The 13,813-nt window shown below is 46.6% G+C and overlaps 1 protein-coding gene across 1 annotated transcript in view; it reads right to left on the bottom strand.

Annotated features, from left to right (window-relative positions):
• Lipc (lipase C, hepatic type) overlaps nt 1–13,524 on the bottom strand; it is a 130,735-nt gene extending 117,211 nt beyond the window's left edge. The window contains exon 1 of the mRNA XM_028865657.2: nt 13,390–13,524. Coding sequence (XP_028721490.1) covers nt 13,390–13,474 — 85 coding nt within the window. The 5' untranslated portion in view covers nt 13,475–13,524. The remainder of the gene's footprint in view (nt 1–13,389) is intronic.
• Between the last annotated feature and the right edge of the window lie 289 nt (nt 13,525–13,813).

The following is a 13,813-nucleotide window of genomic DNA, read 5'->3' as shown; positions in this document are numbered from 1 at the left end:
AGGTGGGTCCCCACCTTCCCTTCCTGAGAGGGTTCTTGGAGTTTTCCCTGCTTGGGCAGCTCCCTTCCTGATTATGATGGTTAATATCACCTATCAACTCCTTACCTGTCTATGATGGGGAGTTACCATGATAAGGCTAATTGAGATGTTAAGACACACCACTGGCATCATTCCTTGGGCTGGGATCTTGGGTTGTATAAAAAGGAAAATGTGAGCAAGTTCAAGCATTCATGGCTCTCTTCTTCTTGACTGTAGACACAATGTGACCAGCTGCTGTGGTCACAATGTGGTCAGCCTCCTGCCGCCATGACTTCCCCCTCACAATGTGCTGTAACCTTAAGCTGTGATCCCAGATTAAACCCTTTCTCCTTTGAGGTGCTCGTCGGGTATTTTATCATACATTGTGTAAAGTAACTAAGACAGTGGTTACTTGTTAATCTGGTGGTGCCCCTCTGTGTGACATGATGGTGGTGGCAGGGATTACTTCATTATGGGACAATGTGAGAGTTGTACCACTGGCAAGAAGGCTATTCTCAGAGCAGATGTCCCTGTGTTATGTGGATAATACTAAGCCACAGAGACCATGAGGACCCAGCTCAGTTCATAGAACTGAATGAACCTAGAGGACTCTTGGGTGGCACCCTCTAGAGAGATCTTTGGCTACCCTAACACCGGCCTACAATGTCCAGCCTTGACTCAGGTCTGCTCCTTCCTCTGGAATTAGTGCTCACGCCTTGTTCTGACTTGACTTCGGGGAGCTGCAGGCTAGGATGGAGTTTTGAGGGAGGACTGGGACTCTGTGGATGGCTTTGCTCCTGGGCCATTGAGGTGTCTCTACTTGTCACCCCTAAGTGGCTCAGCTGAATGTTAGAGGGTCACAACATGTCCCGGGATCTTTGGCGCTGACATGCACAGCAGAATGGGTGAGCTGAAGGCGAAGGTGCTCTCACAGGGACCCCAGGAGACACCTCCTGTCCGGTCTCCTTTCAGGAAAGTCCACACTGAAGCAGGATCAGATACGCAATTCTAGGCTTACTGGAAGGCTGAGTCAGACGGGTCTGACTGTGACGAGCGACTTGGCCACTCATTAGTTGAGTTACTCACAGCAGATGACTTCATGACTCTGAGCTACCATGTTCCCATCTGTAGATCGGGGTCAGTCACACCTATTTCACAGTGTGGTGCCATATATTAGGGGGAATGAATGGGCACAGCCTTTGGGACATTGAGAAGTTTTTAAAAATAGTAGCTGCCAGGGCTGGAGAGATGGCTCAGCAGTAAAGAGGACCCGAGTTCAATTCCTAGTTCCCAAGTTGCAGCCAATAACCATCTCTAACTCCAGTTCCAGGCTGTTGGGTGCCCTCTTCTGGCTTCTGTGGGCACTGCACACATGTGCACAAACAGGCAGAACACACACACACATAAACTAAAAATAAACAAATCTAAACAAGAACAGCGCTGTCATTTTGCACATCTTGGCTCTACTTCATTAAAGCAATATAAGAGCCCCTTCCCCAAAAAGCATCAAATCTGAGTTTTCCTCATTTGCACTCCATCAAAAACGGATGCGTGTCTAGTCCAGAGTGTATTGACAAAGACGTGGTGTCATGGTCATTGAATGCTTGCACAGTTCATACAGAATCATGCCTTTGTCCCCCGAGTCTGGGAATCTGAAGCCCTCAGGCAGTTGAGTCATGCAGGGTGAAGCCAGGGCACAAGGTCGTATTAGACACAGAACTCCCCTTCCATGCTCCCCTTTCCCAGTCACATAAAGTCCTGAACCAGGGGGAGGTGAGCACTGCGGGTCTCCTGGCACCATGACAACCACCGAATTACTGGAGGACACCTCAGATGTCAGTGCAGAGGGGAACCGGCTCATTTCTCAAGAACGTTAGAAGTGAAGGGAGTGCCACGGGCTAGGCGGTGAGTGAAGAGGTACTAACAGGCTTTGGAGACATCACCTGGAATCCTTTATGTGAGAGAACATGAAACCAACAAAAAAAATCCACCTCACCTGCAGTCAGACCCCAAGACTCCAGCTGAGCGCAGGCAATACCTACAGAGTATAACCAGGTATGGAAGGGTCCTCCATCTCTGTGTTAGGACAGAGGTGGGGGGCTGTGGAGGCCACAGTTGTCATGAAACCATCCCCTCCTCTAGGATGTGTGGAATGTGTGATGAGTACTCCTCTATCAGCCTCGGCTCAAGACTTGGGGGCGTGGCTCGGTGGTAGAGGGTTGACCAGCAAGCCCAATGCCCTGGGTTCTGTCCTTGAGACTGCAAACCTCAATTCAGCCTCCTTTTCATCTTCCCACCTCACCTCTGAGATCATGCATGATGCAGTGTAATAATTGGTCAGGGATGATTACCTGGCCTTACATTTGCTTTCTCTTCTGATGGACTCCAGTTCAGAATTTTTCTGCTTACCAGGCCTTCAGTAGACTCCTCAACACAAGCCCAGTTCTAAGCAGCCTCAACTCCCCTCACGAGGGAGGGTTTCTCCACAGGTCCCTTTTTCTTGCTGCAGTAAGCCGAAGAAACCTCCCTTGCACGTGATCTCAGCTGCATTCCAAAGGCCTTAGTTGGTGTGATGGTTAAGATTGTCAACTTGACAGGGCCTAGAATCACCTAGACAACCCCCTGGGCGTGCCTGTAAGGGAGTTTTAGACTAGGTTAATTGAGGTAGAAATACCTACCCTAAATGTGGACAGCCCATCCCATAGCCTTGGGTCCCAGACTGAATAAAAAAAGCAATCAAGCTGGGCACCAGCGTTCGTCTCTCTCTCCTTCCTGACTGGATCCATCACCACTAGAGGCTGCCTTGTGCTCTTTTAACCATGTTGTCCCTGACACATGGGCCGTAAAACTATGAGCCAAAAACAAACTCCTCTTTCCTTCGGTTCCTTTTGGTCAGGTATTCTTGTCACAGCAATGAGAGAGGTGTTTGTGCCTGTCTAGTGTTGTTTACAGGTTACAGGGAGAACTCAGTGGGCGCATGCAGGGTGGGAGTGAACGTTTCAATGTAAAATGGCTACTGGTCAGTAGGCTAGTGCAGTGTGAAATTTGCAAATGCTTCTCTTTTCCCAGTAAAGGGGTTTTTAAGATGGAAGATTCCTATGTGATGCTGGTTTAGTTTCATGGGAATCCCTCCCGTGACTTAGTGTTTGGAATAGCGATGAACAAGAATACTTCAGAGATCGGCTCAAAGCTGGGGCTCGCCTTGAAGGAAGAGTCAAATGTTTGTGTGAGGGCCCAGTGAGGTTAAAAAAAAACTGGTGAGTACAGGTCCCTGCCCTTGCCCTTGCCTGCTGATATCATTGCTCTCCAGAAGAGGGTGGCCAGGGCTTCAGCCAGGCTGAGAGATAAGTCTCTCCAGGCAGCCTGAGAAGGCAGCTAGGCCCCCCACGCCCTTCTCAAATGCCAGTCTGCATCTGGGCAGCACAGCCTCCAGGGTCAGGGTCAAGGTCTTGAGGGTGGGCTTGGAGTTCCTTGATTCTGCTCATTTCTTTTGCTATGTTGTACTCTGGGCCATACCTAAGTCTCACGGATTCTCAATTTCATGTTCCTTTTTTTCAACCCTTGAAGTCAAGATTGGTTCATACTTTTTCCTTATAATATTCTCCGGCTTCTTTCCCTTTCAGACTTGAATCAGGGGCTGGAGAGATGGCTCAGTGGTTAAGAGCACTGGCTACTCTTCCAGAGGACCTGGGTTCAGCTCCCAGAACCCACTTGACAGCTGGTATCTGTCTGCAGATCTAGTTCCAGAGGATCTGATGCCCTCTTCTAGCCTTCTTGGGCACTGCATGAAATGTGGCTTGCAGACAGGCAAATACTCAAAACACATAAAAACAAAAACAAACCCCTCCTAAATCAAGTACTTCTTCTCTGAAATGCCTTTTTGGTTGACTATTCTTGCCTCAGAACTCTCAGCACAACATAAATTTGTACACTTACTACACTGAATTGAATGTTACATACATACTCCTCCAAGGGGCTTTGTAAGGAAATGGTGATTTTTGTCCTGACCTGGGGGCTTGGGACACAGTGGGTGGTCAATAAACGTGCAATTGGATGTTGTTGATTTCATGTTTCAATATAAATCAGTAGATTTTTTTTCTTTCCTTATGTCAGTTCCTCTTAGAACTAGGGAGTTGGGACATCTGACATCAGAAAGCTTTGCGTCATTATGGGCAGGGCAGTCCTTCTCATCTGAGAGCTCAGAGATCCTGCCCAGCGCATGTGAAAAGAATGTCCTCCAGCACATTCTCACGGGTGGCAAGGAGTGGCTCAGAGCTGCTGTGATGGCAATCTGTCTAGCCATCACCAGTGAGTCTCAGCCCGGAAGCTCTTCCTCAAGAAATATGTTCTTTCCAGCTTGGAGATGTTTTATTTTAGAAGAACACATTTTCATGAGTACCTTGGATTTAATGTAGATTTGGAAAATTGCGTCCACCAGCATTCTTTTATGGAAGCAGGAGAGGAACTCCCAAGGCCCACCATTCTATGAGGATTTATACGTAGTTGGTGATTTCTGGGTGAAGGAGAGACATTTTCTTCAGTGAGATAGCCACTGGCAAATTGACCATGATCCTGTAAGTGACTTCTCATCCATGCTGCTATAAGCAACATAATGAGACACACACACACACACACACACACACACACACACACACACACACACGTCGAAGGAGAAGGATCAGCAAGGGTGGAAGAAAGATGAGAAAAGGGAAAATGTAATGATGATGAAATACGGTCAAAATACATTATACACATGCAATAAATGTCATAAAGAAGCCCACTATAGATAAAAATAAATTACGTCACAGCTACTGGTGAGGGAGGTCAGTAGACAGAAGTAAAAATACTGATTCCCAGCTTTTTAGTCTGGAGTTAGAGATGAAGCCAGATTTGCCTTGGGGGGGGGGGTCATGAGGAAAAGTTCATCTTGGGAGGCAGGAGGCATGGGCAGATGGTTGGCTCCTCCATGGGCTGTTTGGGGTTTTCTAGTGGGTCTCTGTGGTGGCCTCTACTTGTGATGGCTAGCTCTTAACTGTCAAATTGACACACCACCAAGAAAGAGAATCTTGACTGAGAAACTGTCTCGATCGGGTTGGCCTGTGGGTATGTCTGTGGAGATTGCTTGATTGGTCACTGATGGGGGAAGACCCATCCCACTGTGGGTGGCACCATTTCTTAGGCAGGGGGCCCTGAACCATGTAAGAGTAGAGAAAGCAAGCAGGTGAGCAGGCAGCATGAGCACACTGGGTTCTTTGTGCTCCTGAGTATGGGATCACGTGATCAGCTGCATGGGGCCCCTCCCACTGTAACATTGCTGTTCTGGTGGACTATAACTATGACTGTAAGCTTCCCTACGCTGCTTTTTGTCAGGATATTTGATCATAGCCACAGAAAAGGGCCTGGAATAGCATGCTAGCAGCATCACTCGGAACAAAAACGCCAATTTCCAGCTGTACCCCAGGCCCACTGAATTCAGAGCTCTGTAAGAGGACCAGGAATCTTAATTTTATTATTTTATTTTAAAAGAAACTTCTTTTTGAAAAATTATTCATTTATCGTGTGTGCACAGGCGCGTGAACGTGCCACGTAAATTGGCGTCTCCAAGGAGGCCGGAATTGGATATCAGTCTCCTAGAGCTGGAGTTACAGGCTGTTGTGAGTCATACAGTGTGGGTGCTGGGAACTGAACTTGGGTCTTTGAGAGAGCAGCCAAGCACTCCCAGCCCCTGCTCCATCTCTCCAGTGCCCGGGAATCTTACTTAACACATCCTCCAGGTGTTCCCAGAGTTCCACTGTTCTGGTCAAACCCTTTATTCCACCATGGCGAAGCTGATATACTTTTATTCAGATCACTAAAGCAACTATACTATACTATATATTACATAAAATTTGGAATAGATAAAAATTCAGATATAAACTCAACGACAGTACATTTTTCTTCCAATATTTTCTTCCCTTCCAACCCTTCAAATAAATATAGTTTCACACAATTGTAATTATCAGACAAATTCATCCAAGCATACTGCCCTTTTCTCACCTAATGTTGGAACATAAGTACGGCTTGTGCTGTCACGGACATGTTTTCCTAAACCCACACCACTCCACTGGGTAGCAGAGTGCAGATCCCCAAAGTGAGCTGATGTGTGTGGATGTGAAGATGGGAGTATAGAGGTGAAAATGTGTGCAAAGAGGCCACCCCTTCCTCGCGTTGAGTCTCTTGCCCCCCCCCAACCCTAGCACCATTGGGAAAAATAAAAACTGTGTTTCTGGAAGTAGAATTATTAGCAGAGCATAGTAGATTAAACTAAAAGCTTTGCCTCTTCAGAGACCAAGGAGACATCACTGCGCCCCCTAGTGGCAATGACTGAGAACTGCACCTTCTCTGGAGCAGCCCTACAGGCACTCTAGGATCCTTTAGTCTGCACATCAACGTCTTGCCCCATGCAAGATTGCATCTCCCACTGCGGCGCGGCTGAAGGCCAGCTATGGTGCCTGTGACCTTTTGACAGAAGTCTGGATATCTTACCCACCCTTAGCCAACCCGATTCCCCTGGCAGGCTGGACCCCAGTTCTTCACCGAGAAGGCTCCACTCTTAAACAGAGACTGTCCTTGGAACCAGCGCTCAGCCACCTTCCTGGCAGTGAGAGCGGCTGGTCCCTTTGCCCTGTGTAGACTCCATTGGTGTGGTGTCAGAAATATGATCTTGGAGGACGTATTTGGGACTGCTCTGCTCTGTCTGTGGACCAGGTCTAAATCAGGGCAGCTTGTCTTCCTGCTGAGTCGCCTGTGAGTACCCGGCATGGCAGCTGGTGTGTTAAATAGGGCAGAGGGAGGGGAGACCGTAGCGGGAATCTAGATACCCAATTTTGGCTTTTTGGCTGGGCGCTCTCGGGGTGATTTGTGTTTTTAGGTCAGTTTGCAGGCCCAAGGCCTTCAGCGGCTCTACAGTTGCTCCCTGTACAGTGTGCTAGGTCCCCGTGGGAGCCAGGCAGGGTGAAAGTCACATGTCTGTCCTCTGATCTGTGGCTTGTCCTATCTAGCTGGCACCCATCAGGAGGGTTCTGGACCCACTGGGCTGCATGCAGGGCCAGGGCGTTTGCCGGTGGGTAGGAGAGTCTCTTGAAGAGGAAGGGGGATTTCTGTAGAATGCTGGGGGCTGCTCCCCAGCTGCTGTGAAACCGTGGGTGTGTTCATCTGGGGGTGTGCATTGCATTTCTGCCTACCTCCTCTAATAATAGTTACGAGAGGGCAATTAGCAGTTCTTGGGGCAGAATTGGAAGCTGGCTGGGCCTGCAAAGATGAGTGGAGGTGACAGAATTGTCAAAGCAAGATCCCTCTTTCCTAGTGACCCTCTTGTCAGGACAAGCCCAAGGCTAACACACCTCCTCCCCAGTTGGGGATTGAACCCAATCACATGCTGGATAACCTCTGCGATGCCTCCCAGTCTAAGCTAATGGTAGGTAATCAGCCAGTCAGTCAGCCTGCCTCCCTTCCTCCCCTCCCTTCTTCTCTCCCTCCTACCTTCCCTTCCTTTTTTTATTCTTAGGTATTAAAAAAATCTCACTTCTGCCCCAAAGAGCACACCATGGCTTCAAAACTCTGTATTTTCAAACAAACTTCCAACCTCTGGGGAGATACATTAAGTGGACTTTTCACAGAATGAGTCAATATGTTAGGTATTCCATCCTATTTTTTCTGCTCTGCTATTTCATGTCAAATTTCCTTACACTTATTTTTAAAAGAAGTAAGATAAATTGTTTTTGAACTTTCTTTTTGAGGTCATAGGTCCCTTTCACAATTTACCAAGCGGTAACCTTTACCAATAGGCAGAGAACCTCTATCTCCTGCTCACAACACAACCCACACACAGCCTTGGTGTTATCTCAGGAGGGCTTGGGATTCTGAAACCCACCACCTGGGCTGAATAAAGGTCCCTAGTGTTGAGCTATGAGCATCTCAGGGTCAATAATAAGCCATTTATTCCAGAATCCCAACATTACTACCAACCCCCAAACGTTCTGAAACTTTTGGTTGTAGGATTTGAATTTAAGGTGGACTTAGCAGTTGCTGGGGGCCGGCCACTGGTGGTTGATCCCAGGCCATTGCTGTTTAACTAGCTCCGTGTATGTGCTCACATATGATCTCTCCTCTCTCCTCCATCTTCTCCTTTTCCTCTATCTCTGTTTCTTCCTCCATTTCCTTTCCTCCTCTTCTTCCTCTGTCTTCTCGTCTCCTCTCCCATCACCAGCTCCTCTGTTTCCCCCCTCCTCCACCTTCACCTCTATCTCCATCTCTCCTTCTTCCTCCCTAGATAATTTTCTCTCAGAAGATATTCAGGCTTGAAAGACACATTATCAGCTTCGAACCTGTGCCTCTGCCCGAGGCACGCCTGCTTTCTTTCCCCCCAATGCCAGCCTGCAAGACCCCACTGAAACACAGCCCCTCCAGGTGCCTGCTTTGCACGGGTGGCTGTCTGGGAATGAGCTCTTCAATACTCATTTCTCTCCACTGGGACTCATTGTATGCCATGCTGTGGTGGAGAAAAAACATACGCCCATGTCTGATCACCTTCATCACACTTAGTGGGCTGCCTCATGCATTAAACTTGACACATAGATAGATCATTTCAGTTCCCTCTGTCTATAATACAAAAATTATTTTCAGTAATATTAATGCAACTCATTATTATTATTTTCTCAACTCATTATTTTCTCAACTCATTCTTTAGTTTTAAAGCAATGGACAGCTTTTTTTGTAAAGAAAATTAAATTTTAAGATATTCAAATACAATCAAAGTACTCTGGTGTGAACTCAAATTTTTACTTGCCAAGCAAATTTTTAAATTTTATAGTTCAATGTCTGTTTTATTGGTAAATTTTAAACGCAATCAAACAAAAAATTCTCATGGATGGGTATCCCATAGGAAAACAGAACTGAAGTAATGTGAACCCTGCAGTTTATCCTTGTAGTCTCTAGCCTGTCGCTTATATTTTCAGCTTCCTGTTTAAATGTGGGGATGGGCATTAAGAACCAAGAAGGTTGGAGATTCAAAATGTGCCTGAGAGAGACAGAAGGATTTGGAGGCACTACACGCTCACATGGAGCACAACCACTCGTTTCTGAGCTCCAAGAATGTGCATGAGTGTGGGAGTGTAGATAGAGCATGTGTGGAGGTCAGGGGACAATCTCAGGCACTGGGCCTCAGCTTTCTACCTCGCTTGAGACAGGATCTTGTTGTTCACCATTGCATATGCCACATTGATTAACTTCTGCTGAGTCTTCTGTCTCTGCCTCCCATCTCCCTGTGGGAGCGGTGAGATGACAGATGTGTGCTACCATGTCTGGATCTACATGGAGATTTGAACTTAGTCCTCATGGTTCGTGTGACAAGCACTTTATCCACCGAGCCCAAAGTTTCATGTTGACATCAGTTCGTTGACCTCAGCCTTGTGGGTCCCCCCATGATGCTCTGTTGTGGGACCCTTCTGTGCACTACAGGGTGATGGTGGCACCTCTGACCTCTGCCTGCTGGAAGGTGGAGAAATGCTCTCTCTATGGTGTACAATGAAAAATGCTTCCCCACACTGCTGGATGGACTCAGGAAGGCAAAGTCACCCCACTGAGAGCCATTTGCTGGAGTGCTCCACCATGGGATGCTGGCGGCCCTGCAGTTTCCCCAGAAGGACATTGTACCAGTCTACACTGACAGATGGGTTTGCATACTGCAGAGGAAATTCTGATTTCCTGGGACCAGAGGCCTCCTGACTCTCGCCCTCTGTCCTGGGGTCACCCACTGCTAATTAGCGCTTCTTCCCTCAGCTTCTGGATAAACCAGGACCCAGAAAAACAGCAGGATGAAGAGACTGTTGAGAAAAATCCAGATAGTGCCAAGACATGGTAGGGGGGAATTGGGGGGGGGTTGGGAAAGGCCAAACCTGCTTGGCATGGATTATTTCCAAGTCCCGAGTGTCAACAGCAATAGCAGTCTGCACCTGAGGGCAGGATGGGTGAATGAAGTCTGGTGTAGTTACACAATGATGCCAGCAAAGAGAATGAATGAACGATCCATGTGGAAGTGTATGGATGGCCCTCAACTCCAAAGGAAAGGAGGCTGGCATGAGAGAGCTCAAGGGATTTCTCATGAAGGAACAAGTTCCCAATAGGCAACGTGACATGTTAAGGCTTAAGGGGTTCTCAAGGGAAGCTTTGGGGGTGTGAGTTCAGTTTGTGGACATTTTTTTTTTTGAGGACTTATGATACAGCCTCTTTCTTCCCTCTCTCCCTCTCATCCCACTTTTGTGAGATAGGGTCTCACTCTAAAGCTCAAGTTGGCCCCAAACTCACAGCAATCCTCCTGCTTCAGCTTCTCCAGTGCTGCAGCTACAGGTATGATGTCCTGCTCTATACGTTTTTCTCTTTATTATATAACTATGTGATATACATTTCAGTAAAAACCAAATGCAATATTCTTGGTCAAGAGGCAGAGAAAACCTGACCCACTGTGAACCCAGGGAATAAAGACGGATATCGTGATCAGGAGGGGCCTTCCTGGCCACGTGCGAGTTTTGTATTTCAAATTCTTTCCCCTCCTCAGTGCTCCCTCTCCACATCCAGACTCAGCTTCGGGGTTTGGATTAAAGAGCAATTTAATCCAAATTAATATTCTGTCAACTTTCATCCACTGTAGATTAGACCTGAGCTAATCTCTGCTCATCACAGTCTGACTGAGCACCCTGGCCTCCATTACATCTGTGACCACACTGGAGTTACAAAGCAATCTGAGTAACTGTCAGACATCTTTCTGAGCAGATTATGTTCACCCTGGCCCTCCATCAACTCACACATTTCCTAATACCCACTAAATCTAAATACATGTTGTTAACTGAATAGATGGATGGTTAACGCTCCTTTCCTCCTCTCGTCTAACTTCTGTCTCCAGACTCATTTTACATAGGTTTTTATCTCATATAGAACATTCTTCCTGAAAAGTGGAAACAGCATTGCTTCTGTTTTGGTCCCTAGTCTTCTCCCTTTGTCTGTCTGTCTCTCTCTTTTTCTACAAAGAGGGAGCAAGAGATTGATACAACTATCAGTACATTCTATAATTCCCCCGCTGCTTCCACAAGAATTTAGTTGGTCTCACATCTTCAGGCTGACAATGGTGGGCAGTGTCATGTGCTCTGTGGGTCCAGATTTATTCTCCCTTTTGAGAGATGTGAACAGCAAGAAAGTGACATTCAGTGCTGTTGCTACAAACTAATCTGACTTACTCATACTTTAATATTTTAATTCAAGTATAGAAGTCAACAAAAAACACAAAACAAAAAAATCATCAGAATTTTTACATGAATGGATCTAAATTATGATGTGAGGGATACTTTTAGACAGGGCATTAAGAATAAGATGATCTAAGCAAACTACTAGCATTATCTGTGGCACACAAAATGATCAGTAAGAAGAAGTAATTAATATGAAATTAATAACTGATGTAGGCTATGAAATAATAAATTCAAAAGAACAGTCTATTTTTTCTTAAGGGGAAAAACTTTCTGGAATTTTCAGGTACACAACCCTATTAGTAAGCCATTGATTGATTCTCAAAGTTTTTTGATCTCTCTGTAAGCATAGGATTTTTTTTAAAGGTGTGTGTGTGTGTGTGTGTGTGTGTGTGTGTGTGTGTGTGTTGCATGTGTGTATGTGCATGCACTGGCTAGTGTTGTCAACTTGACACAGGCTAGAGTCAGTTTGGAAGAGGGAACTAAAGCTGAGAAAATGTCACCACCAGACGGGCCTGTGGGCAAGCCTTTGGTGTGTTTTCTTGATTGACGATTGGTGTGGGAGAAGCCCAGTTCACTGTGGGTGGTGCCTGTCCTGGGCTAGTGGTCCTTGATGATGTTAGAGAGCCCAGTTCACTGTGGGTGGTGCCTCTCCTGGGCTAGTGGTCCTTGATGATGTTAGAGACCAGGCTCGGTAAGCCAAGGGGAGCAAGTCAATAAGCACTGTGCCTCTGCTTCAGTTCCTGCTCCCAGGGTCCTGCCCTGACTTCCCTTCATAATGGGCTATGATTGGGACATGTAAGCTGAAATAAGCCTTTTCCTCTACAAGTTACTTTTGGTCATGGTGTTTATCACAACAATACAAATCCTAACTAAGATCGTATACCACATAAGTGCCAGAGTCTGTGGAGGCCAGAAGAGTGTCAGATCCCCTGGAGTTACAGGGAGTTGTGGATGAGCTATCTGATGTGGATGCTGGGAGCTGCACGTGGGTCTTCCAGAAGAGCAGCAAGGACCCTTAACCACGGAGCCATCTTTCCAGTCCCAAGCATAGCCTTTGAGGAAAGAGAAGTCTAAGACTGGTGGATGTAGAGGCTCAAGTCTGTTACTTCAGTGTTCAGAAGGACCTCAAGGCTGAGGCCAGCTTGGGCTACATAGATGCTGTCTCCAAATCAATCTATCCATCCATCCATCCACCCATCCATCCACCCACCCACCCATCCACCCACCCACCCATCCACCCACCCACACATCCACCCACCCACACATCCACCCACCCACACATCCACCCACCCACACATCCACCCACCCACACATCCATCCATCCATCCATCCATCCATCCATCCATCCATCCATAAAAATTAAAAGCAATTTGGGTCTCTACCACCAGATCTTGAAAGGTGCAGAAGAAAGGTTCCAAACCCTTGTCTAATTTGGTCAAATTGTTTAGTCATTTCAGTCCCATCATTTGCTGGTCTAACATACCATTCAGCTAGGAAACCGACTCTAACTGCCTGATGATGGAACATGTAAGTGTATCCATGGCCATCAGTCTAGTTTATGAAACCACAGAATAAACAGGTAGACTGCTGGTCTCTTTAGTCCAGGAAAAAAAATGTTAGAAAACTAAAGACTAGCAAACATGCAATGACATTCCTTCTTTCAACCGGACTCCAAATAGGACTCAGATTCCTCTCTCTTTGGGGAGAGCAAGGCGATTTCACAACCCCAGTAAGACAGAGCATTTGTTTGCACACTGCGTAACAGATAGCAGATTAGAATCCAAATGAAGCCTTAGGAAGGCCCCACGTCTTTCAGATCATTGTCTGCTGAGGAAATCCCCCACATTGTCCACGTCACCCCTGAAAGAGAGCGCACTGCTAGTTGCAGGGGCTTTGACGACATCCACTTTCAGAGAGGCCTTTTGGAAATCCAGTCCCTTTTACAAAGTGATGCACAGTGCTGGGTGCCTTGGGTGCCACTAACAGAACCGCTTGGTGTGCTTGGAAGCATTTTCCATCCATTGTCAATCTCTGTAATGCATTTAACAAAGACAAATCCACAGCTGTTTCTAGAGAAAAGATAAATTCCTACCTGTTCCCAAGCCTTGTCCGCAGGCACTTGACTGGATAAAGATGCATAAAATGAGGAAGAGGGGGCCTTGGATGGGACTTCCCATGTCTCTTGTCTCACCCTGGCGTCTGAGGTCTTCTTGCTAAATGTCTAGAACTAAAGAGACCAGAATGCTTCTTGGTACTCAGTTGGGGAAGGCCCCCATTAATTATTAACCTTAAAACGTATTACCCAGTGTTTGGATACTTTCTTTGCCTCCCCCAATCCAAATCTAGTACCAAAAAGATTGACCCACAGAAGCCCTTTTTATTTTGATAAATTTTGTAAATAAAACACCTCACTAGGTCTTTTTTTTTTTTCCCTTTTGAGCCAAGCTCACAGTTCAGAATCAATCAATTGAGAGTCGGTGTGTTGTGTTTGGACATTTTATCAAATGTGGGGTAGG

Source organism: Peromyscus leucopus, chromosome 7 (assembly GCF_004664715.2).
Source record: "Peromyscus leucopus breed LL Stock chromosome 7, UCI_PerLeu_2.1, whole genome shotgun sequence".
Taxonomy (NCBI): Eukaryota; Metazoa; Chordata; class Mammalia; order Rodentia; family Cricetidae; genus Peromyscus; species Peromyscus leucopus.
The sequence above is the reverse complement of the archived record's forward strand: the minus strand, read 5'-3'. Positions and strand labels throughout refer to the sequence as shown.